The sequence below is a fragment of the Vulpes lagopus genome, chromosome 7 (genome assembly GCF_018345385.1).
Source record: "Vulpes lagopus strain Blue_001 chromosome 7, ASM1834538v1, whole genome shotgun sequence".
NCBI lineage: Eukaryota > Metazoa > Chordata > Mammalia > Carnivora > Canidae > Vulpes > Vulpes lagopus.
In genome coordinates this window covers 15,371,246-15,395,973 of record NC_054830.1, presented here as the reverse complement: position 1 = coordinate 15,395,973, position 24,728 = coordinate 15,371,246, and the positions used below count along the sequence as shown (strand labels likewise).

The 24,728-nt window shown below is 45.7% G+C and overlaps 2 protein-coding genes across 2 annotated transcripts in view; one reads left to right on the top strand and one right to left on the bottom strand.

The window, feature by feature from the left end:
• Window positions 1–3,176, top strand: part of SLC6A20 (solute carrier family 6 member 20) — a 38,603-nt gene extending 35,427 nt beyond the window's left edge. The window contains exon 11 of the mRNA XM_041763920.1: window positions 1,845–3,176. Coding sequence (XP_041619854.1) covers window positions 1,845–1,997 — 153 coding nt within the window. The 3' untranslated portion in view covers window positions 1,998–3,176. The remainder of the gene's footprint in view (window positions 1–1,844) is intronic.
• A 5,454-nt stretch (window positions 3,177–8,630) lies between these two features.
• Window positions 8,631–24,728, bottom strand: part of SACM1L (SAC1 like phosphatidylinositide phosphatase) — a 59,456-nt gene continuing 43,358 nt past the window's right edge. The window contains exons 13-20 of the mRNA XM_041762644.1: window positions 21,583–21,681; window positions 18,451–18,589; window positions 16,242–16,311; window positions 16,039–16,111; window positions 15,042–15,135; window positions 14,832–14,924; window positions 13,872–13,929; window positions 8,631–10,484 (exon numbers count right to left, since the gene is read on the bottom strand). Of these exons, the coding sequence (XP_041618578.1) occupies window positions 10,348–10,484; window positions 13,872–13,929; window positions 14,832–14,924; window positions 15,042–15,135; window positions 16,039–16,111; window positions 16,242–16,311; window positions 18,451–18,589; window positions 21,583–21,681 (763 nt within the window). The 3' untranslated portion in view covers window positions 8,631–10,347. The remainder of the gene's footprint in view (window positions 10,485–13,871; window positions 13,930–14,831; window positions 14,925–15,041; window positions 15,136–16,038; window positions 16,112–16,241; window positions 16,312–18,450; window positions 18,590–21,582; window positions 21,682–24,728) is intronic.

Sequence of the window (24,728 nt, the reverse complement as noted above, 5' to 3'; positions counted from 1 at the left end):
GACCACTTAGGCCTCCTCGGGAAAGGCAGAGGGAGCCCGGAGCCCGGGCCCTGGAAGGGATGCCACAGGAGTCCAAGGGGACCTGCCCTTGCACTTGCATGGCCAGATCCTGGGCGGCTGTGGCTCTGGGTGCAGCTGGGACAGAACAGGCTCACTCAGGGCACCAGGCAGCCACCGTGCACTGACCGGAAGGGCAAGTGTCCACCCCTATGTGAACAAGGGCGGCCACGTGGATGCCCTCGGCCTGTAGGTCAGCCCTGGCTGTCCCTACACAGACGCACTCTCATGGGGAATATTTATGCTGTGAGGACAGTAACACTTCAGGCCAGCAGGCACTCATCTGCCCAGGGGTAGAGGACGTGTCCCTCAGTGTCCAGTGTGCATGGTGGCGTGCAGAGAAGGGGGGTGAAGGACACAGCTCCACGCGAGCACACAACTGATGGTGGCTGGAGGCGCTCCCACCCCGGTTCCAGTGGCGGTGGGGGGGGCCGGGGTGTCTTCCCCAATCCATAGCAGCCTGACACTTTCATAAAATGCAAGGCCAGTGAACCAGTCGAAAAGTGAAATGAGAAAAGATACATAGAATACAGGCTCCAATTATTTCTTATATGCAACAGACTCAAGATGAAGCTGCCTATTTGCTAAAGCAGCTTCTATGTGTTTCCTCCCACTTTCTGGACTGGTCAGGACAGAACAAAAGAAAGGGACTAGGGGAGGAACGAGAGTTTGTGGGCTGGCTCCCACACCACACTCTAAGCCACGTTTTGGCTTACAAACCACGCTTGGTTGGCAGCAAACACCTGCTCTCCCGGGACGTAGCTGTTCTGTGGCTCCTGCATAGAAAGGTGACATTTACTGGCTTTTTGGCCACTTTTTAAAGAAAGATTTTATTTATTTATTCATGAGAGAGACAGAGAGGCAGAGACACAGGCAGAGGGAGAAGCAGGCTCCATGCAGGGAGCTCCATGTGGGACCCGATCCCAGGACTCCAGGATCACGCCCTGGGCCTAAGGCAGGTGCTCAACTGCTGAGCCACCCAGGTGTCCCTTGGCCACGTTTTCTCATCAGCTTTAAAGCATGTGCATTCAGGGAAACATCCACCAACTAAATCCAGAGGTCCATCAAGACTTCTTGTAAGACTAGGGCTGTTCCATTAGGATGGTGGCCAACAGCCACATGTGGCTATTTACACTGAAATTCATTACAACGTGATACAATTTAAAATTCAGTTCTTCACTCTCATGGCCACAGTGTGTGTGCGTGTGCTCCGTAGCCACCTGTGTCTGGGCGCTGCCATGCTGGACACCGATACGGAAACATTTCCATCAGCCCAGAAGGTTCTGTTGGACAGCAGGGGCCAAAGGAAGGTTAGCCCCCTACATTTAGGTGCCCTGATGGTGCCTCAAATGAAAGGCCCTTGATTGTTTTTGTGGCTACTCTTCAGGCGTGGAGCCAAGTAGCGGCTGTATGCACGCTGGTGGAAAATTTCATGGATGGGACGCCCGGGTGGCTCAGCGGTTTAGCGCCGCCTTCAGCCCAGGACGTGATCCTGGAGTCCCGGGATCGAGGCCCACGTCGGGCTCCCTGCATGGAGCCTGCTTCTCCCTCTGCCTCTCTCTGTGTCTCTCATGAATAAATAAATAAAATTTAAAAAGAAAACTTCACGGAAGAGAAAGCAGCCAAGGGGAACTAGTCTCCCCCGCACACCTGCCAGCGAGCTGCTGCGCCAGGTGGCCCGTAAGGAAGCCCGATCCCAGACAGTCCCGCCGCCCACAGCCTCTCGGCCAAGCCAAGCTCTCTGCCTGCCGGGGCTCCTGGCGCTGACGCTCAGCTTCTCCTTTCAGGGTCAGCTCGTGACCAAGGATTACCCCCCCCACGCACTGGCCGTCATTGGACTGCTGGTGGCCTCCTCCACCATGTGCATCCCCCTGGTGGCCCTGGGGACTTTCATCATGCGCTGCTTCAAGAGGAAGGGAGACACGCCCCCCGTGGCCTGAGGACTGGGCTTCCCGGAGACCATGCTCACTGTTCTGCGGCTAGGATTTACAGGTGGAATCTCCTGGGCTGATTTTGCAGTTATTTATTCCAGAAATACTCAGCCCGTCGTCCCCGAGTCCACCAAGAAGAACCGCGGAAGAAGGGTCCCTGGGACCCACACTCCACCTGCAGAGCAGCCCTTGGTCCCCTCTGCCTCCCCCCGGGTCGCACCGTGCTGCCTCCTTGTCACCAAAGACGCAGGCTCTTCAAGGCCAGTCTTGAAGACAATTGCTTTCTTGATTCTAGCGAAGTCCTAGAACTCAGACACACTGTGAGCTCAAATCTGACCATAATTTTTGCAGAATAAAACTTAAAGCGATTTTTTTCTTCTGGAGAAATTCCAAAATATCAGAGGGCAATTGTTTTTTTGTTTTGTTTTGTTTTTTGTTTGTTTGTTTTTTTGTTTTTTAAAAGATTTTATTTATTTATTCATGAGAGACAGAGAGAGAGAGGCAGAGACACAGGTAAAGGGAGAAGCAGGCTCCTTGGGGGTTGTCTGACGCAGGACTTGATCCCCGGACCCCAGGATCACGACCTGAGCCAAAGGCAGATGCTCAACCACGGAGTCACCTAGGTGCGAGGGCAATTGTTTTTCAGATCAGTTTGAAAAGAGGGGTTTTTTGTTTGTTTTTTAAAGCACCTGAGAGGACAGATCTGAACTTCACTCATGCAAAATCAGTTTTGTTTTTTTTTTTTGTCATGGTGAATATGCAATTGCTGTGTTCTTCACTCACAGGACTGGCTGACCAGGCAGAGGGGAGGCCTTTGTTGGGATCCATAAAAAGGGGGTCACTTCTGTGATCTGAGGTCTCTCACACTGGGTCCAGGACCAGTCTTCCCAACTACAGTTCACAACCCCAAACCACCTGAGCAGTCTGTGCAGACGGCCCCTACTCCGGGGGGTTACACATCGGAAAAGGTGCCAGAGCCACCTGGAGGGTGAAAGCAAATCTAACTTGCCCATAGACGATGTGATATTTGGACATGGTGCCCAACTCTTTATATAGCAAAGACCATGAACATCACTTACGATCAATTTTAAATTATTTGTACATAAGTTTCCTAACGTGTATATAACTCTAACAGAACATCCTGGAACTGAAGACACTATATTTATGATACAGCATCAGTCCACTGTGCCAACGTCTCCTGTCTTTTTTTAACGGCAATAAGTAGATCAAGGTCATCCCTAAGTGGAGAGGGCACCTTCCTGCCCTAACAATCTGGCTTCACTGGCATACAGAATTCAGGGAAGTTTCTCTGGGTAGATTCGTACAAACATTTTTGAAGACAAACACTCATATAGGACATCAGCTGGAGGTTTGGGTTTTGGTTTTTTAACTTTTTTCATGCTATATATGTCCTATATAATGAAAACAGGCATTAGGAAGGTCTTCTGCTATCTTTTACAGCCATCTTATCAGTACTTCCTAGCTTCACCTCATGGCCAGTTACATTAAAAAAAAAAAAAAAATCAAATCACTTGCCTTTGAAATGCGTGCCCCAGCATTTACCAACCACTAATACTCGGGTCCTCTGATTCTCCATCAGAGGGTTTAGCGTCGAAAAACCTTACATATCAGGACTGAGACTGTGGGCACACTCAATGTCAAATACACGGCACACACTGTTTCTGAATCCTTACAGAGAGGGACCCCCCCCACCCTCACCCTGGCACAGTCACGGTCTGACGCCACGGGCCGCCCCTCCTGGGGTCAGTCACCAGCAGGGTGTTTCAGACCCACATGCCGAGTATCCTGAGGACCACGGAGACCAGCGTTGTCCTAAATCATTGCTTTATTCAGTGACTGGATGTCCGCGTTTCTATACCTGGCCACCTGTTCAAACCACCTGCATGCGAGCACTTACATTTGGTTCAGTTTTATTCTGGTTTCTGTGAACTTCACGAAGAGCAGAGCATTTCTCGGTAATCCTCTTGAACCAGGAGTAAGTCCTGTCTCAAAAAATTCTTGGTTGACCATTTCCCAGGTGCTGCACAAAATTGGTCATCTGGTGTTTGTCTATCCTCCACCAGGAGGGCTTGGGGGTGGGGTGGGGGGACAAGGGGACGTTTCATCCCTGTCCACGTAACAGTCACCATGATACCACGGCCAGATCGTGGACTCCAGGGAGCTTTCTATTAATGCTCGAGACATAATGGCCCTTGACTTAGCTCTAATAAATCTGGGAGAGAAATAATCAGGGTTTTTAGCAATTGTCCTCATAAATAAAATCCTAAACAACTGTATCTATAGGTTTTGGGTCATGTACTGGCTGCAGTTTTAAAAGCTCTTTCTTCATACAAGATTTTCCTTCATTATGTAAAAAGACAAGCTGATTCCGAAAACACAGCAAATAAAGGAGACTCCACCTGGCTCATTTCTATCCCCTTCCACATTTCCCCCTCACACAGCCAATGAAACCACACTGATGCAATGGACAAAGACCCTCACGTGATGGTCAGATTCCCTAAGAAAGATCAGAAAAATAATGTTTAATGTTAATTTGCTGGATGTCAAACAGTGTGAGCTCTTTTGAATCAATGCAAAATTTTTTCAACTCTTCCGAGAGGCATGCTGCCCAGCCTGCCTGTTTCGGGGGCCCTCTCTGGCAGAGGCAAGAAACCGCAGCAGGCCTGAGTGTGCCCTCACAATTGTCCTGGGGCCAGGGGTGGGGGTGGGGGGCGTGTGTCCAAGCTATTGTGTTAGACTTTTGTACGAGTTAGGCAGAAAAATTAATTTGTGGCTGTTCCACTTTATTGTCAGAAAAGCTGGGTCAGAGAATCAACTCTCCCATCAGTTTCTATTTGACATTAGTTAGGGGAAGAGAAAAAAATAGGTAACAGATTTAAACATTCACTTGTAAGGCAAAAACATCATCGACAAATAGGAAATTCTTTTTTTTTTTTTTTTTTTTTTTTTTTTTGGTTTGGAGCCTGGGGCAACAAATAGGAAATTCTTAACCAGAATGTCTTGACCTGTCTCTGACATGGGAACCACTTCCTGACGGTCGCCTACCTGCATGTTATCAGCCTCTATTGAGATCACCAACTGGTGTGTTGCACATCAGTCCCGGGGTAGGTGCTGGGGATGGTGCTGAACAGGACAGACACGTTCCTGATCTTTAGGGCACTTACATTCTGGGAGGGAAGAGCGATGGTCATGGGTAACGAATGAGAGGAGTAGAGACTGTGATGGTTTTAAGAAGCCAAGAAATGGGTCAAGTGATGGTGTGAGAGGGGCAGCACATCAATCAGGTGGTTGAGGAGGCCCTCTGAGGATGGAATATCTGTCCAGGCAGAAGCAACAGCACATGCAAAGGCCCAGGGGTGAGAGAGAGAGAGCAGAAAGGAGCCAGTGGTTAGAATGGGAGGGTGATCGGAGGTGGGCAGGGTCAGGTCAGTACGGCCTTGTGGGCCAGGCCAGGGGCTTAGATTTTCTTCAAAAAGCAAGAGTGTTTAACATGAGGGCCCTGCCCTGCATACTCTGCTGGGAAAAGATTTATATAGCACATATAAACCAACAAAGAACTACTCTCTAGAATATAAAGAACTTCAACAAATCAAAAAGGACAGTCTAACAGAAACAGGCAAAAAGACCTCAACAAGGCACAGTACAGGAACACCAACGACCAAAAAAAGAATTACGAAAAGATGCTCAGTGTCATCAGTGATTGGAGAAATGCCAGAATGAGATACCATTTTATACCTACCAGATTAAAAAATTAGGCCCATTTGGCATACCGGGCATTGGTAGTAACATGGAACCACCACCAGGCATATACATGGCACAACCAATTTAGAAAATGCTTTCATGTTATCTTGTCTATTTCTGGCTTCTAATTCGTCTTCTGGGCAGATGCCAGGGAGAAACACTCTCCGTCGTGAGCCAGGAGGCTAAGCTAAGTATCTCTATTTCTCATTTTCCTCCCGCAGCAGCACAAACTACAGTGACTGATCCGAAGTGGTCATTCCATAAATGCTAGCTAGAAAGTAAAGAGCCAAGCCGGCATTCCTAGAGCGTGGAGAACCCGTAACTGAGTGCAAGAGCTACCCCCAGAAACCACCAGATGTCCATCTGCATCAGATTGGGTAAAAAGTGAACTGCGATCTATAAATCCAAATGAGGACAGCCCAGATGGCTCAGCGGTTTAGCGCCACCTTCAGCCCAGGGCGTGACCCTGGAGACCGGGGATCGAGTCCCACGTCAGGCTCCCTGCATGGAGCCTGCTTCTCCCTCTGCCTGTGTCTCTCATGAATAACTAAATCTTTAAAATATATATATATAAATCTAAATGAACACGCAGACACGTGAACCTCTCTAGGGATACACGGGCGTCCTCAACTAGTAGGGAATAGGAGTTAATGTGAAGCAAGACAAGTACCTCTCTGGGAGGACGTAGTGGGGGCGCCCGGGAAGTACACGGGCCTCCACAGGTGCAGGGCCTCTTCTCCCCCATTCTGTTACGGGCGCCCAAAAGCACAGGAGGGAAGCAGTGAAGCTTGAGACTGAGCTGAGGTCCTGAACTTCTAGGGCGAGGTGTCCTTCCCCAGGGCTCCTTCCACGGAGGGAAGGGTGCCAGGAGCTACGCAAACAGCAGCGCGGCTGTGCCAGGCGCGGGGCCCTCGGGCAGCTGCTCCGGACGGGGAGACCCTTGCACACCACAGAGCCTGTGTCTGCCTCCTCCCTCTCCCCTCCCCTTGGTACCGTCCCAGGTAGGGGCAAGCTGCTGCTGCTGGGGGTCCCTGGCCTCGGAGCCACACCACTCATGCCAAGCGGAGCAGAGAGGAGCAAGGCCTACCAGGCAGTGTTGTGCAAGCAGAACAAATGTCACGGTCGTCCTGTGCCACTCCGGGGCTCGTGTGCTACGCAGGCGGTCCCAGCCTATGCGGCACCGCCTCAGGGGCCACCGGGTTCTCCAGGCCCCAGCCTGGAGACTTCCTCGATGGCCCAGAGATGCGCACCTCCTGGCACTCATGCCCCGTGTGGTCCCTCTCCTCCCCTCACGTGAGCTGGATCCAGTGACTGCTTTCCAACACACGGGAAACGGCAGACGTGAGCGACGACACTCCTGAGTTTAGGTTACGGAGGACTGGCACTCCGCCTTGCCGCCTTCCTTGGGCCGAGCAGCTGTGCTGGGGGGCCTCACGGGGCAACCGACACGTAACATATCTCACTGGGATACTTTCTTCTGACCTCGGGACTCTGAACGAGACAACCCCGAGACCCTCATCTGTTTAAGCCGCTGCCCCCAGCACCACCTGCCCCTGCACACGCATACACGCCTGCGCTTTCCCCGCCCTTCTGGCCAGGCCTTGGGCTTGGTGCAACAACTCCAAACCTGACACCACAAGTCCGTCCCCTGCTGTCAGAATGGAGGAATCTGCATCACATCGTTCTGGGGACCGCCCCCCCACCCCTCCCCACTCCCAGCCCCAGGATCCTCAATTGGACAAACTTGCTATTCCAAAGCTGCAAATAAAAGCACAGACAGACGCGTGGGTAACACACGGACTAAAATCTCATTCATACTCAAGCATAACCAGGCAATCAGAGGATCGTTAACCTTTCTCTTTGCCCCATGGAAGGGAGGAGCTGGATGACCAAGCACAAAACACCGATTAATGTATCGGAGGGAAGGACAGAAGGTCCCAGGTGGTGGGTGGTAGGGAATTCCTGAAAACCTCTTCACAGGAAGCCGCTGGGGCAGCTCACCTTCACCAGTGTGCAAGAAAGGAAGCTACTAGAGCCCATGCTGGAAGCCGCCACCAGAGACAGGCACGACACAGACCGAGGCGGCTCTGCTGGGCTCCTGAGGGGGACTGTATACCCCACAGCCCATCTCCAAGGACTGTTGCGTCACTCCCGTGAGGGCCTCCTAGGTGCCAAAGGGTTGACACCACTGTGCCCACTTCATTCATGCACACATTCCCGTGGCCTGAGAGATCATTTTCTAATAGGCAACACTGTCCCTCTTCCCAGGTAAGACCTGTGTCATTCTGAAAAACTAACTTTTGGGGGGTGGGGTGCCAGGGAAATCTTTTTATAGATATCATACTTTACTAAATGTTTCCCTGGCTTTATCTATAACTAAAAAATAGAAAAAAACAGAATTTCTCAAGTGATACCTGCAAAGCAGGATTTCAGAACCTATGAAATGTCTTGCTTACTTACACCTGGATGGCTCAGCATCTGCCTTCAGCTCAGGTCATGATCTCAGAGTCATGGGATCAAGTCTCACATGGGGCTCCCTGCTCAGCAGGGCAGTTCGCTTCTCCCTCTCCCTGTACCCCTCCCCTCTGCTCGTGCTCTCTCTCAAATAAAATCTTTTTTTTTTTTTTAAGATTTTATTTATTTATTCATGAGAGACACAGAGAGAGAGAGAGTCAGAGACACAGGCAGAGGGAGAAGCAGGCTCCATGCAGGGAGCCCAATGTGGGACTTGATCTCGGTACTCCAGGATCATGCCCTGGGCTGAAGGCAGGCACTAAACTGCTGAGCCACCCAGGGATCCCCATATAGAATCTTTTAAAAAAATTCTTAGATAAAGAACATCCCTTTCAAGACAAAGTATAGGAATGATACCAACAGTGGTTAGAAAAGAGTATGACATTTATTTTCACTTAAGGATGTACAGTACATGAATTTAGAAATAAAATCACGGCAGGTTCTGAATACGGATACTTTAGGCTCTAACACACCAGCATGAGTCCATTTGCTGCAGAGCAGCCACAAGAGCCACACGAGCGGCTCCCAGCTGGTCTTTGCTGTGGTTGTGGAAGTCAGTTCTTCACGTGAAATGTCCAGTAGCACTTGAGTAATATATTACAGTAGACAGGAACCAAGTTTCAAATGTTTCATCTTTGGAACAAATTATGCTTATTTACATGTTAAGAATAGGTAGTTCTAATTACTTACCCTATTGTGAGTTTTAATGACTGATTTTAAGCTACAGAGGGCTTCCAGCTACTATCTCCTTTAGAGTTTCTAGAAGCAATGACTCTTTATTAACGTTTATAAAAGATAATGTTTGAAAAAAAAAAAGTCATGTTGAAATAAAGGCGCTTTGAGAGATTTAAGGACAACAGAAGGTCTTACTATTGAAAAAAACTGTACATATTTTCAAGCACAACACAAATATTGTAGCAGTATTTAATTGACAGTTTTAAAATAGTGGCAAGTATGCTACCCTACACACTTTCCTAATATTTAAACCTCATAATTACAGTTTGAATATACAGTCCAACTTATAGTTAGAACTATGCACAGCTTCTAAAGCATATTTTTCAGGCTTGTTTTTGCACATAAATTAACATTTAAGTTGGTCCTTGATTTGGAGAACTCTAACTACCTGGAAGCACGAAATTTCAGACACATTTATTGATCGTTAACAGAAACCTTTACAGAGTGAAAAGCATTGATAGTACCATGCGTGGAAAGCAGCTGCTGCCTCCAAGTGCAACACCAAGTCCAGCACCAGAGCCTCCCAGAGGCTCACGAGTCTCAATGAACGAACCCCAAAGAAACCAACATATCCAGGAGGGAGGAACCGACCAATGGAGGGTATCTTCCACACTGGGGCAAATCCTTAAAACAGAGGCGGCTTTGGACCTTTAGCATAAGACACAGACTTTACATTCTTTGATTTCATTTACACCTTTTAAAAAAGATAAAGTAAATCTGAACTTCTTCACACCCAAGTTCAAGCTGAACTCAGAAGGCAGCTCAACCGAAACGCCAAGAGAATGCCAGCCCCGGCCCCCGCCAGCCCTGCCAGGAGGTCACAACCTGCTTTGTCAAACTACCTGATGTCTGTGACAGACTCACACTGCATACACACAGGCAAGTTAGCTTATTATTCAACTTTTAAGAAAAATTCAAAGATGTGTGGGGAAGTTCGCTTGCTAACAGCAACTGCCTCTACAGTGACAATAAGGAAACTGAGCTAGAAAAATAATTTTACCATTTTAAATAAGGAAAGAAGCTAGATTTCTTAAATATATTACTTATTCTGCAAGAGTTGATTAAATTGACAAGGAATAGATTCCTTCCATTCCAGGAGCTGGATTCAGGTTACCTTTTAATTACAGAAGAGCTTCAAATTATAACTAGAGCTGTCCAAGTAGTGAAGAGATGGTCAAGGCAGGAACATCAGGCTGACCAGAGGTCATCCCCCCACACGGCGCACAGAGTGGGCTTTTGGAGAAAGGCTTTCGAAAGACCTCGGGGTGACGTGGAAAGCGGGTCAGTAAAGACTCCAGTTCTGCATAATGGAATCTTCTAAGCCAAGCCGCTTTCCACAGACACAAATTCAGTCCATCTTTTCTTTCTGGACCAATCTGGGAGCATCGACAAAATCTTTGCCGTTATAAAGAATAATGAAAAATGTTCCGATGCTTGCAACTCCCCAGAAAAGCACATAGGCCAGTGTTTCTGTCCAAGTGTCACCTATTGATATAAAAAAAAAAAAAAGAGTTGATAAATAAAAATCATTTTATTGATCCCAGAGGCAGTTTTCAGCTGCTTAGCAAAATTAAAGTCCAGTGTTTAAATATTAAAGTTTCATCTTCACAATATCAAAGTTTATTACTACATCTGCAGGAAAAATATAAGAACCTCTCAATTAAGGTTTGAACAAGTGGCTCTTGAACTCTGACTGGCATCAGAACTCTCCAGAGCTTGACAAGGTGTCGGCTGCTGGGGCCAACCCCAGAGATTCTGACTTGGCAGGTGGGGGTGGGGCTCAAGAATCTGCATTTCTAACAAGTCGAAGAATGTATGTGGAAGCCACTGATCCAGAGGCCACAGCTTAAAAACCACCTGACCAAACTATTTGCATTCCAATCATGCAAATAATTACTTACTTTTAGACTCAGCACTTTTATATTACAAGAAACTATTAATACATTTACCACAATCAAAATGCCTACATAAAAAATAACTGTACAAAACACACATACATGCTTCAGAAAAGCTATGTATAAAAGTGTGTAAGACAAAGCTCAGTAACATATTTTAATGACCAATTTTACACAACTCTCCCGATAAGCATTTTTTGCAATGTCTAGAGTTCACGAGGGTTAGTAGCAGTGGGAAAAGATCTACTTTGTTCTACTACTTGAGCAGCTGAACCTAGCGCAGCTTCCCTCCTGTGACAGGACTGACTGCACCTGCAGACCTGGGAGATGTGTGCAGAGGCCAGGAGACGGTGAGAAAGCATGCGAGGCAGGCTCTTTCCTAGCAAGCTGTCGGAGATCATGCTGCGCTTATTCCCCATTCTCTAAAAACCCAAAGAACAGGCTAGAAATCAGACGCTATCACATCTAAACATCACAATGCTCATCATTTTATAGCAACAAACTAACATGAAACATTGCTATCCTCAGCATCCATCTCTTTTTATAGAAATTTACGTAATTGCTCATTTTCACACCTCTGAGTTTTAAAATTCTTCTTGGACAAAGAAGAAAAGCAGGTCCTCACAAGCCCAACCCAGGACATTCCCCAAAGGAATCATCATTTGTTCAGGCTGAGCTGTCAACTTTCCTCCCTCCCCAGACGTTCTACAGGGATGTCAAGAAAACACAGAAGAGATCAAAGTAACAAAACTAATTCGACAGGCTCCCAGAAAATGGCATCCACTAGGCAGTGCTTTAAAGAAGTCAGAGAGTCTAGGGATTGAAGAGCGTGACCCCCTAGGAATCACGAGAGGCACGTGCTTGCTGGCCCTGTCCACCTTCCTTCCTGTCCCCAGACTGGACACAGGGCCCAAATTATGCCACAAAGCACTGCCCGTGCTCTAGAGCCCTCAGCCTGTTTTCATACTGTGAGCTAAGAAGAGTTTTTACATTCCCAAAAGTTGTAAAAACAAATAATGTGCAAATGGAGATGGTATGTAGTTTGGAAGTCAAAACTATTTATTATCTTGCTCTTTAGAGAAAATGCTAACTCCTGCCCTAGAGTACAACAGGATGGCTCCCTGCCCACGTCATGACTGCCTATGGTGCTGAACACTGAGGGGATTACAGGGATTTCAGACATGAACAGGTACCTACTGACCCTCTGCTCCAGAATGCGCGTAGGGGTGGTGTTAAGGGTCCTTAGCTCAGCAAACTTTTGCTGAGGGCTTACTATATCCCAGACACAGAGATAAAACATTGAGAAAGGCACAGTGTCTGCCCTCAAAGTGTTGCTCATCCAGTGATAAAGATAAACAAATATGCAAATCATGACCCACAAAGAGAGACCTTCACTAGGGATGCTGGGGACACCACAGAGATACACCACCTCAGAAAAAGAGATCCCCAGGTGCTTATGAGGCCAAAGGACACAGTGCTGTAAGAAAGGGACATGATGCTGTGGAGAGGAGAAGGGGGTAAGGTCTGTGTGGGAGAACAAAGGGTCACTGTGAGAGGGGGGAGTGAGAATGGGACCCTGACAATGGGCGGGGCTCAGATCAGACAGCCCAACCTGCCTAAAGCTGCATCTCAAAGCGTAATACAGCCAACTCATAGACTCAGATCCCATAGCACTGAAGAGTACCTAACGGAAACACTTTAATCCTATGTGCTTATTAGCTTAGTAATACAGGAAAACAGTGAGAGAAAAAGAGAAAACCAGTAAAGACCTTGTTAGCACAAGTTCTTAGGCTAAAAAAAATTTTTTTTTCTTTAGAGGAAGAATGAGAATCTTAAGCAGGCTCCATGCTTAGCATGGAGCTGGATGCGAGGCTCAATCCCACAACCCTGAGATCACAACCTGAGCTGAAATCAAGAGTCACTTAATCGACTGAGCCACCCAGCTGCCCCTCAATCTACTAAAATTTAATGATAAGTAGTGTATTAATCTATTAATAACATCTGCTTGTCCAGTAATAGGTCACTAGCTAAATAAACTATATATCCATAAATGGATTTGAATGCAGCCATTAAAAATAAAGAACATGGGGAAAGGCTTATATTGCTCAATGAGAAAAAACAGATTATAAAAAATGTGTATCTCACTTGTAAAAAAAAAAAAAAAAATCACACACACAAAGATTAAAACATCACAATGGGGATCCCTGGGTGGCTCAGCGGTTTGGCGCCTGCCTTTGGCCCAGGGCGCGATCCTGGAGTCCCGGGATCGAGTCCCGCGTCGGGCTCCCGACATGGAGACTGCTTCTCCCTCTGCCTGTGTCTCTGCCCCCCGCCCACGTCTATCATAAATAAATAAATAAATCTTTAAAACATCACAATGGGGAAGCCCAGGTGGCTCAGCACTTTAGTGCCACCTTCAGCCCAGGGCCTGATCCTGGAGACCCGGGATCGAGTCCCACGTCAGGCTTCCTGCATGGAGCCTGCTTCTCCCTCTGCCTGGTCTCTGCCTCTCTCTCTATGTCTCTCATGAATAAATAAATAAAATCTTAAATAAATAAATAAATAAATAAATAAATAAATAAATAAATAAATAAATAAATCATCACAATGTTAAGAGTAGTAAGCTTAGCTCTACAAAGCAGAACAATAAATAATATTTTCTTCTTTTTCACCTGTGTTTTCTAAGATTACTTTGTATTACTTAGGTTAAGAAGGAAAAAAAGTTTAAATCTTAAAAAAACAAAACCAAGACCTAACAACAATTATTGAATTTGAACAAAGAACAAAATACTGAACAAAGAATTATAAATTCTTTCTCTTGTTACATTTAAACTACTCACATCTGGTCACTTTGCTCCCCCTACAATTAACAGGAAAACATCAAGTGCAGAGTATGCTTGCACACTCAAGACGCTGTACAAGGAAGTGCCACATTCTGAGAAAGGAATGTGAGTCTGTGAAGGAAGAGCAGACTTACCAGCCATCAGCAAACAGATAATGCACATCGAAAAGGCAACAACCATGATAATAGGCAACTGAAAAGAAAAATGGAGAGACAAGTCATCACTTTAGAACACTACTCAATGGTTTCGAAGTCTGTTGTGCAAGCTTTGTGTGAAAAAGAAAACCCTTCTGCAATCTAACTACAAAATATCTTTGCCCAACAAAACCCCATTATTGGGTGGGGAGGGGGGTTCAATCACAACTGCTAAAGTCTTCAGACTGGTTAGGCCACAAGGTGTGAAGAAGCATGGCTCTGGCCCATGCCTAGGAGCCAAATGAAGAGAGGCCGCCCAAGTGAGAAGCCTGCTCTGTGCAGGGTCACTCTGCCCACTGGGTGAGACCCCAGAGGGGCTCCTGAAAAGTCTGGTGAATAGAGAGGTCAAAAAAAAAGGACAGAAGTGTCAAGAACCACTCTGCCTTCCATGCTACAGCTTTGCCCCCAGCGACTCCTGACCGTGACAGGAGTGGAGCCTCCCTGAAACGAGAAACCCTCCGAGCTCCCTTCTGCTCCTGTGCTCTCACAGAAAAAGACAGTGACATGTGAGAGAAAACAAACGTCCCAAAGTTCTTTTCCTCCTTTCCCTCATCTTCTCTTCAGGTAAAAGAAGTATTTACGGTCCATTTAGAACAACATAGGGAGTTTTAAATCAAAGGGACTTGGCGCCATCTATACCTTCAGACCTAATGCTTTTAAACTTGAAAAACGGGCGCCTGAGTGGCTCAGTCTGTTAGGTGTCCGCGACTCTTGATTTCAGCTTAGGCTGTAATCGCAGGGTCATTGTATTGAGCCCCAAGTTAGGCTCTGCACTCAGCAGGCAGTCTGCTTGAGATTCTTTCCTCCCCACCCCCCCCGAACCTCCTCACATACTCTCTCTCTGAAATAAATAAATCTTTGCAAGAAAAAAACAAAACTTGAAAAAGAAAGGTTTCTTACAGCCAGGAATTTCAAATCCCGTGGAACACTTAAAGGACTGTGAGATTCTAATTCATCCACTGAGTAGTTCCCAAGAAATAAGTCTATGGAATCCTAGAACAGAGGAAAGTTATTAATAAGTCCCCAATTCGATGTAATTATGTGACTCAAGAACAGTACAAAGCTGCGGCCCCCCTGACGACCAGACATGAGCACCAAACACAAACTCACCTGCCGGAAGCCATCAGAGAAGTTGTTCTTGTAATACCGTATCATTGAGTTCCAGCCGTCCATCAGAAGTCCCAGCTGAGTTCTCTTCCCGGTTCTGGGGAGAAGAGGTGAATTTCAAGTTACAGATTTGTATAGTAAATTCTCCCACGGTTTTGTGGCAAGTATGTGGTATGGAGATAAGTGAGTTACAAGGATTTTTTTTTTTTTTAAGATTTTATTTATTTATTCATAGAGACAGAGAGAGAGAGAGAGGCAGAGACACAGGCAGAGAGAGAGGCAGAGACACAGGCAGAGGGAGAAGCAGGCATCATACAGAGAGCCTGACGTGGGACTCGATCCAGGGTCTCCAGGATCACGCCCTGGGCTGCAGGCGGCGCTAAACCGCTGTGCCACCAGGGCTGCCCCGTTACAAGGATTTTAAAAATCACCCCTAAAAGTATCAAGGACACATCTCCCAAAAGAAACCACTGGCAAGTCCAAGAAACGTGCACTCTCCCTCTAAAATAGTACCAAAGTTGGCACAAAGACAAAATGTTCAGATCCAGCTGCAAGGGAAAGAAACCCGAAGAGAAACACACAACCCAGGGTTGAAGAACAACAGACTAGGAATGTTCGCTCTCGGGGAATTGCTACAGCAGAGAAAGACCAACATCTGTAACAAATCCCCAACGTCCTGACCTCTCACTAGCCAGTGTGGTCCTAGAAAGCCGCATGGGCATCACCTGGGTGCTTCCCTGAGGTCCAGAACCTCAGGTCCTGCTTCAGACTGCAGGGACCGGGGCCGGAATCGCGAGGTCTGCAGAGGGGGGCTTAGGGGGTGTGGCTGCCTCTCCACATAGCATAACCACCCAGGGAGGCTAGGAAGCCTCCAGCACCAGAGCCTCCCCTCCCAGCACACCTGACTCAACTGCTGTGACCTGAGGCCCCGGGTGTCGTGGCCTCTGGATGGGACACGAGACCTGCAGATCCGGAGTGCAATGTGAAAAGTATGGCTTACCTGGTAAAGTCCGTCTTCAAGGCACCAGTGCCTGCGTATTGTTTGGCACAAGCATTTGCGTTGTCAGCCCAGGCTGTGAAACCAAGGAAAAGATAATCAACAGTGATTCACATGACAACCAGAGTTCCTAAATCTAAGATATTAATTTATTTAATTTATTTCACCATCGGAGTAACTTTGCCTCTACTAAAGAAATTACCTACCATTTTTATAAATCTTCTCAAATTCATTTTGTTCTTCAAGCTTCTGTCCCACGTGCAAAACTCCTAGTCTCTGGAATAGGAAGGAAGCACACCATATTCAAATGTAACCGATTTCAGCACACATGATTCCAGAAAAGCAGACAACCCCCCATGGTATCATCACATGGTTCCTGGCTGTAGGTGGGAAATACAGTCCTTGCCTACAGGGGTGCCCCAGCTCACAATGGCCTCCCCCTCTGAGGACTCCTCCCCCTGCAGCCCCCACTCTCCCTATGCCCCAGCCCCACAGGAACAGGGGGGCAGAAGGGAGAGCAGAGGTAGGACCCCAGCCATCACCTCCTCCTTCGCAGCCACTCCCCAACTTCCCACTGCCTCCACCCTCTAGCCTCCCCATTCCCATCTCCAGGCCTCCCTCACACCCAGCGCCCAGATGAATGCTATACACCTACCTCCCCACAAACTGCACATACACACAGCCCTTTGCACCTCCTGAATCCCTCTGTGGACTCCCCTTTGGGGGTCACTGACCACAGATTAGGAGCCCCTGCCTTGCTTTGTCTCAGACCTCAACCACCTCAGAGTCCCCAATGTCACTGCACCTCAGATGACAGCTCTCTATCTCCACCCCAGGATGGTACTCCCACCTCAGACAGCGCAGGAGCTGCCCTCCATGACCCTCAGCTGGGGCGGGGGGCACAACTGGAGGACCCCACCAGCTGGCACTGATGCCCCAAGACTCTCTGAAGGCTGGTTAGGTTTTATGATACTACATTCAGCATGTAAAATAGTTAAACATAGATTACAGAACCTAATTAAATAGGTTTTTGTTTATTGGCCTTGCAAACAACCATTGCTATTACTGGTTTGTTTTTGGTTTTTGCTACTATTGTTTCTAATAAAAAACAGGCCCTGAAGCAAATTCATCAGGATGAAAAGGACAAGGTACAATACAAACCAGAGCATGCTCAAACAGGGAAACCACTTCTCTGGCCTGTGTTACTTAGGATTCAAAGGCAATTCATTTCAGAGGTGTTTTACTTCCGTAATTCTTTTCTGGTATCATAAAATAATAAAGTTGAACTGTCATAAACGCAGCTTACTATTTAGGCAGGAAACCACTTGGCATGCGTTTTGTTTGGCCCTCATACTAAGTGCCAATGTGATCTGGAAATCTGGGCTCTACATTTTTAATTCCAAATATAAACACAAGAAAATATTTATAGCTATCTTTCTCAATAGCCCAATTTTAGTGGTAAAGAAAGCTGTGTCAGAAACTTCTTAGCTGGAGGTTAGTATCACTTGCCAGTAATAGAAGAGATGCAAATGAAAACAACCGTGAGGTACTACTCTGTACTAATACAGAAAAGAGTTTTAAATAAAAACATCTCACACTGGCAAGAGTTCAATGAAATGGATTCACTTATCGCGCTCACTGGTGCAGTATAGACTGCTGTGTCCCTCTCGGAAAGCATACTCTCTTTAGCAGTAAATTCCACTTCTGGCAAGGAACCCAAAGGGAAGAATTCAAGTTCATAGTAACAGATGCAGATAGAGTCTCTACAGTGCTATTTATAAGCCAAAATGTAGCAACTTAGTAGGTGTAACTTTAAAAAAAATTATGGCTCCCTAGAACTCTAAAGGATCAGGCAAATTTAAAACTGTGTAAAGGGGTGCCTGACTTGCTGGGTCAGTGGAACGTGCACCTCTCAATCTCAGGGTCATGCGTTTGAACCCCACGCTGACTGCAGATATTACTTAAAAATATAATCTTGTTTAAAAAAACCCCACAACTGTGTACACATATGCTGACCACAGGTATGGCAACGTGCACACCCACGGATGGAAAAGACAAAAACACAAAACAAAAGCTAGGTTAGGGGGGAGTAACATCAATGTTTTCTGTTGTTTTTGTAATGTATTTTTTTAATTATTACTATTTTTTTTTTTTGAGAGAGAGAGAGAGCGCGTGCACACACACAGGCAGGGGGAGGAGCAGAGGGAGAGGGAGAAGCTGACTCCCTGCTAAGCAGGGAGCCCAGTGGGGCTCAATCATCACAGGACATGATCTGAGCTGAAGGCAGATGCTCAACCAACCGAGACACCCAGGCACCCCTTGTTTTTCTAATGTTTTCTGCTAAGACTTTTAAAGATGTGGCTTCTTTAATTTGGGGCTCCATTGTTGACGTAATAAGAAAAAAAGTGTGTGCACCTGAAGCTGGGCCTGCAGTGAGCGGCGAGCTAACAGGCTCTGGATCACATTGGTTCTGTCCAGACAGTCCATGCAGTTGCTGCGGAACACACCCTCCTGACTCGTCACCACCATGCCAGCAGAGTCCACTAGAAAATAACTAAAACATATTTGTATAAACACCCTCATACCGAAGTCAGTCCAATGCACTAAGACCCTCCTCCTCCTCTTGTATCCAGGCTCTCATGAGTAACATTAGTAAAACTGATGAATTGAAAGGCCGGCCAGGAAGTTGTGGCCCAGGGGTATGCAATTACCAGAGAGCAAAAGAAGTTTAAATAACTAGGCCAGAAGCAGGCCCCCTATGACACAGCTGCTCCCCACTGTGCTGTATATCAAGACTTCTTGAAGCATGGTCAGAATCTCCTGAGCTGTCTGTTGAAAATTAACACACTCGGCCTTGAGATGAACTCAAGTCAGAATCTCTGAAGCAAGGGCTGGAAATTGTCCATTAAGAACATTTTTAGGGCAGCCCGGGTGGCTCAGCAGTTTAGTGCTGCCATCGGCCCAGGGTATGATCTTGGAGACCCAGGATCGAGTCCCACGTCGGGCTCCCTGCGTGGAGCTTGCTTCTCCCTCTGCCTGTGTCTCTGCCTCTCAATCTCTCTCTCTCTCTCTCTCTCTCTCTCTCTCTCGGGGTCTCTCATGAATAAATAAAATCTTAAAAAAAAAAAAAGAGAACATTTTTAAAGCCTTTCTTGTTCTTCTTTAAGGTTTTTATTTATCTATTCATGAGAGATACAGAGAAAGGCAGAGATATAGGCAGAGGGAGAAGCAGGCTCCCTGCGGGGAGCCTGATGCAGGACTTGATCCCAGGACCCCAGGATCACGCCGAGCCGAAGGCAGTCACTCAACCACTGAGCCACTCAGGTGCTCCTAACACCTTTCTTACAATGGGAAATATATACAAATAGTACAAAGTTTATAAAATTTGACGGTATTGTTTGAAAAATCAGGTTCCCTTTCTCTTCTTCACCACCCAGATATCCGCACTGGAGCCAATCATGGTCACCAGTCCCTATGTTTCCCTAATTTTTAACAATATCCTCAGATAATTCTATAAGCTCAGAAACTGGACAACATTCAGTGTAGCAGGGAACACCACGGACTCTGGTAAGCAAACAACTGGTTTGCTAGCCTTAGCTACTCAGACATCTCATTAGTTACTAACTGTAACTTCAAATAATTACCCTAATCTCTCCAAATCTGAAGCTTTTCATCCACAAAACGGAGGTGGCGCTGCTCCAAGGTCTGAATGAAATCATGCACAATGTACAGTGTATGGGGCAGAGCACACAATGAATACCAGGTAATGTTAACTTTATTGCAATTACTTGCCAAAATCAAAATGGGCAGGGAAATAACATATTTACTGTGGACCAAATAAAAATCATGACCTTAAAAGTAAGCACTCAGAATGTGTTTAGGCTAAAAATCTACATGAGGTTCATGAAGAGTTGGTGAGGTTCATTTAGAGCTGGTATGTGTCCGTGTATGCATGAGTGCACATAGGCGTTGGCACCCCAAGAGTACTTAAAAAATAAATACTAGGTATTTTACAAATATTATTTCTTAAACTATATACTGAGTCTACAAGGTAGTGATATTATCTCCACTTTGCAAATGGACAAACCAAGGTTTGAAGGTAAGTAACTTGCCTCTGGGTCATATGGCTAATAAGCAAATAGATTTTGGGGCACCTGGGTGGCTCAGTCAGTTAAGCATCTGACTCTTGACTTCAGCTCAGGTCGTGATCTTAGGGTGAGACCAAGCCTCAAGTCAGGCTCTGTGCTCAGTGGGGAGTCTACTTGTCCCTCTCCCTCTGCTTGTGCTAACATGTTCTCTCAAATAAATAAATAAATAAATAAATAAATAAATAAATAAATAAATAACTTAAAATAAATTTTTAAAAAAAGCAGCAAATTTCAAAATGAGACGTGTCATATCTCAAAGCCCAGATTCTTTCCATTTCCACCCCCACACCCCTGGGACAAATGTCCAGAGAAATTGTGTGCAGGTCACTGGTGGAAAGCTCCACTGCCCGATGGAACCCAGCAGGCAGGAACCCAGAGAGCCTGGTGTCAATCCTTTCTCACACTCTTGTGTGGCAGCAATTAATGGGCAAACCCAGGAGCCACCTCCTCTGATAGTATCCCAGGTCTAGTGTCACCCTAGCCGAATAATGATGTTCATCAATCCCCCTTCACTAGCTGCTCGTGACAAAACTTCATCAAAAATGAGGAGATTTAACTTACTATAGCTGGCTACTTAATATGTATATAAATATATTTTCAAAAACTGAGAAATGCCTAGAGGGAAAAGTTTTACTATGTTACTATGTAACTAAAACGAAAAGGGTTAGTTTTAGTTTAACCCCTGTAGGCTGCCAGGGTTAGAATTACACACAGGCAGAACTTGACAGAATGGTTTATAGATTCCTTCTTCTGGCTTTAAAACAACTGAAGACTGACCTATGCAGAGGGGACCCCATGTGAGCCCACATGGTAAATAACGGTAAACACGCACAGAAAGTACCATAAAGTTATTCAGACCCTTTGAACCATTAATCCTACTCTCAAGAATTTATTTTAGGAAATAATTTAACAGAAGTAAGAATATATATACTCAGGGTGATTCACCGCTGCTCAGTCTTTTGTGGTAGGACAAGAAAAGAAAACAAGCCAGATGCCTAATATGAAAAAGAACATTTAACAGAGCCTGCACTATGACACAGTGGAGTATAGGAAAGCCGTTTCACACCATCATTACAAAGACAAAATATCAAAAGACCCATCCTAGAATGTTCAGTGAAAACAACTGAATATAAAATTCTAACACTAAGTTCAATTATGTAAAGCTCTGTAAATGAGTGGCAGCTGATTCACAAAAATGTTGCTTTTAAGAATCTAAAAATATTTTTAAATCACTAAGTTTCATCTTTTTAATGAAAAAAGTAAAATTAATGGTACAAACAACTGCCATCAACCCAGGGACCTGCGTTCGTGTAAGTGTGCTGGATAAGGCGTAACAGCTATGACGCATACACACACAACCCTCTTCCCTGGACCTCTATGGGGGAGTGATATAGCTTACCTTAGTTCATCTTGTATTTCTGCTACCTGATCCAACAGGATACTTAGTCGATCCCATCTCATGTTTTTACATTCTTTATGGAAGTCAAAGGCAACATATCTACCGAAAGAAAAGATATGCAGAAACTGACCAAAGAGGAGTCATTTTCCTTCTACTACTGTGTTCATACGCTAATTTCCCGCTCTTTGAGTGTACCGATTTCTTCTCCTTCACTCTGGGTTTACCAACACACACACACACACCCTTCAATCTTCACATGTTCTTCTAGAGGCCCTCAGAGAAGACTAGAGAAGCCCAGCAAAAAGCAGAAGTGAGCTCAGGTACAGCAATCAGGTATATAACATAAAGTAGCCTTACCCAAATGAATAGCCACTGTATATTATCTGCCCCCATGTACAAAGAATAGGATCCCTTTTATTATTTTTCAAATCGATTAAAATGTTCAAAATGGTTGAACTCAAATCAGTTTGCAGGGATTAGACGAGTGTCGGACCTGTACTGAGGTTTGTCAGAAGAACAGAGGCAACATGGCCCCCACCCTGGTTACTTACTGCCCATCACCTTCTTTAACAAATCAAAACATGTGCTGTCTTTATCACTATCTGTACGTCTCACATACATGCAGTAGAGGGACTCTTCCCATCAATCTGTAATGGGTTGTTTTTAATTATCTGGTATTTAATAGGCCCAATTCTGAAGGTTAGAACACATCTGACAGTGAAGGTGTCCTACCATGAGCTGGAAAATGTTGCCAATTGAGAGGTGAGGAAAAAAAAAACCATGACCCAGTTCCTGAAAGTCAAGGGAGTCAGGAACCAAGTCAGGTCATAAGTAGGACTGGAAAGACCTCAATTCTGATCCAGAGCGAAATAAAAGATGAGGTGTCTGCCCTCTCAAGACTCCTGTGGCTCCAATAAACCAAAGGAGCATCAATAGAGCATGGGCTTCTAAGCAGGTCCAGGGGCTCCTTAGTGGTTATCTCACTAATGAGGAGAGAATGGTCTCCTTAGAAATCAGTACAAAAACAGAGCTAACAGAAAGGCTAGACTTAGTGAAGACCGGGAGCAGGGGAAGCATTTCCAGAGAGGCCACTCCCACAAGAGTGGCAGAGTGACAGTCACTTTGGGGTACTCCCACCAGAAGTTACAGTCCCAGACTGGCTTGAAGAACTTAAGCAGCTCACCAACACCTACATGCACTTGGATTCTTGGCGTCCATCCTTCTAAAATCACACTCGTGTCTTCTAACAACAAACCACATAGCTATCTATATTTTGACAATGAATGACTTTAAATATATTATTTACTTCTGACCCTAAGAGTCAAGCAGTTCTGCTGCTTTCCAAATTCTAGAAAGCAACCCTCAGTGATACATTACCTAGTACAGCTCATTTTCTCATCCAGTTCCCAAAAGAAAAACTTCCCATTGCTGAAGAGGCCCACCATTCCTCAGAAGTGCAACCATATGACCTTTCTCTCTTGCGAGTCATATCATCAATCTACCAACTTCATTTATTTTACTCAAAGCAACCATCTAAATTAAACAACTAAGAAGTGAATCAGTCCAACAGATATCTGAAACACGACAATTAAGTCTACTGTTTAATTTCACTTTAATCAACAGACTGATTCTTTCCCTCGGCCAGAACATGGATTTACTAAATTAAGAAATATTCAAATATGCTTTTTTAATATGCTCCTCTGTCTGATGGTCTTTAGAGCTCGCGGAAGGAAAATGACAACAGCCCTGGGTATTTCACTCTTTAGGTGAGACCTGGGGTGCCCTCCAAGCTCCTCAGAACACGTAGGGCCTAACTCTAAACTCTGACCTATGCAGCAAGTTCTCAAAGTTGGCTGCTGCTACAAACTCAAGACGACTCTGGAGACCACTGTATCTGTGAAAACCCTCTGGGCAGAAAAAGGGCCTTATGAAGGGGTATACACAGCAGCCAGCAGACAAACTTCACTCAAGAGTATGCATGCTGGACTCCAAACCCAGAGATTCTAAGTTTTCAGGTCTAAGAGCTATTCTAAGTTCCTCTGAGGATTCTGAGGCACATCTTGGGTAGGAACCCTCCTCTGGGTCCTCCGAAGAGTGTTTAAGAAAGTTCCGCTGTGAGAGAGGCAGAAGTGTGCATGGGGTAGAGGGTCTGATGAATTTGTTAGAGTTCTGAGTTGGATGAAAGACACTTAAATTCTTCCCCAAAGGTTCATTATATCATTCTATTTTTGTGGATGTTTAAAATTTTTCGTAAGTTAAAAAAATTTCTCCCCAAATAACCCCACACTATTTCTTTGGAAAGTTCCCCCTCAGTGTCTATGACCACTTCCTACCACAGTACACCCTCACCTCCTGCCCAGTTTCCTGCTGCAGAATGCTCCAAATGGGCTGACTCATTACCTCACACCTTTCCACAGGGCAACTGTTGGGTGTTTTAAGATTCCCCTTCTTTTGACAAGGCCACACAGGGTTTACAACTACAGCCTGGTGACTTACAGAAGCAAAGCTGCTGCTCCACACAAGGCCACCATGCAAGCGGAAATTTCTTCAACTCCTGTGGTGGCCAGGACCACAGAGATTACATCAAATGATCACAAGGAACTGAAATTCATGACCGATTGGCCATGCGACACAAAGCCTCAAGGAGGGGATTTTGACCAGGGACTAAACTTCAACAAAATTCAAATTAAAATCTGACTGTTAAGAAGTTATTCTGCAATATAAATTATGCCAGAGAAAAATTTCAAGCCACCAAAATTATGCTTTGACCTAGTATTGAAAAACAAACAAACAAAAAAGCTGAACTATAACTCAGGTTTCCCCTACTATCCAAAAGTATAGTGTGTCCTATGGAACTTTTCATGACCTGAAGTAGCCTAAAGCAAAGACCACCCCTGCTTTCCAAAAGTCTGCCTCATGCCACAGGCCTCTCTGCTCTTGTGAAAGAAAGACGTCCATCAGTGTGGTAATGACTTTCTCGTAAAAGTTAAAAATCATCTTTGGATTTCTTCTGGGTTAGTGAGAACAGGTCCCAACAGGGCTTTTGTAAGAACGAAGTAGTGTGACGCAGACTTTTGGAAAGTGGGCGACACCATATGTCTAGTGAGATCTATGTACTGGTGTACACAGTAGTCTCCCCTTATCCG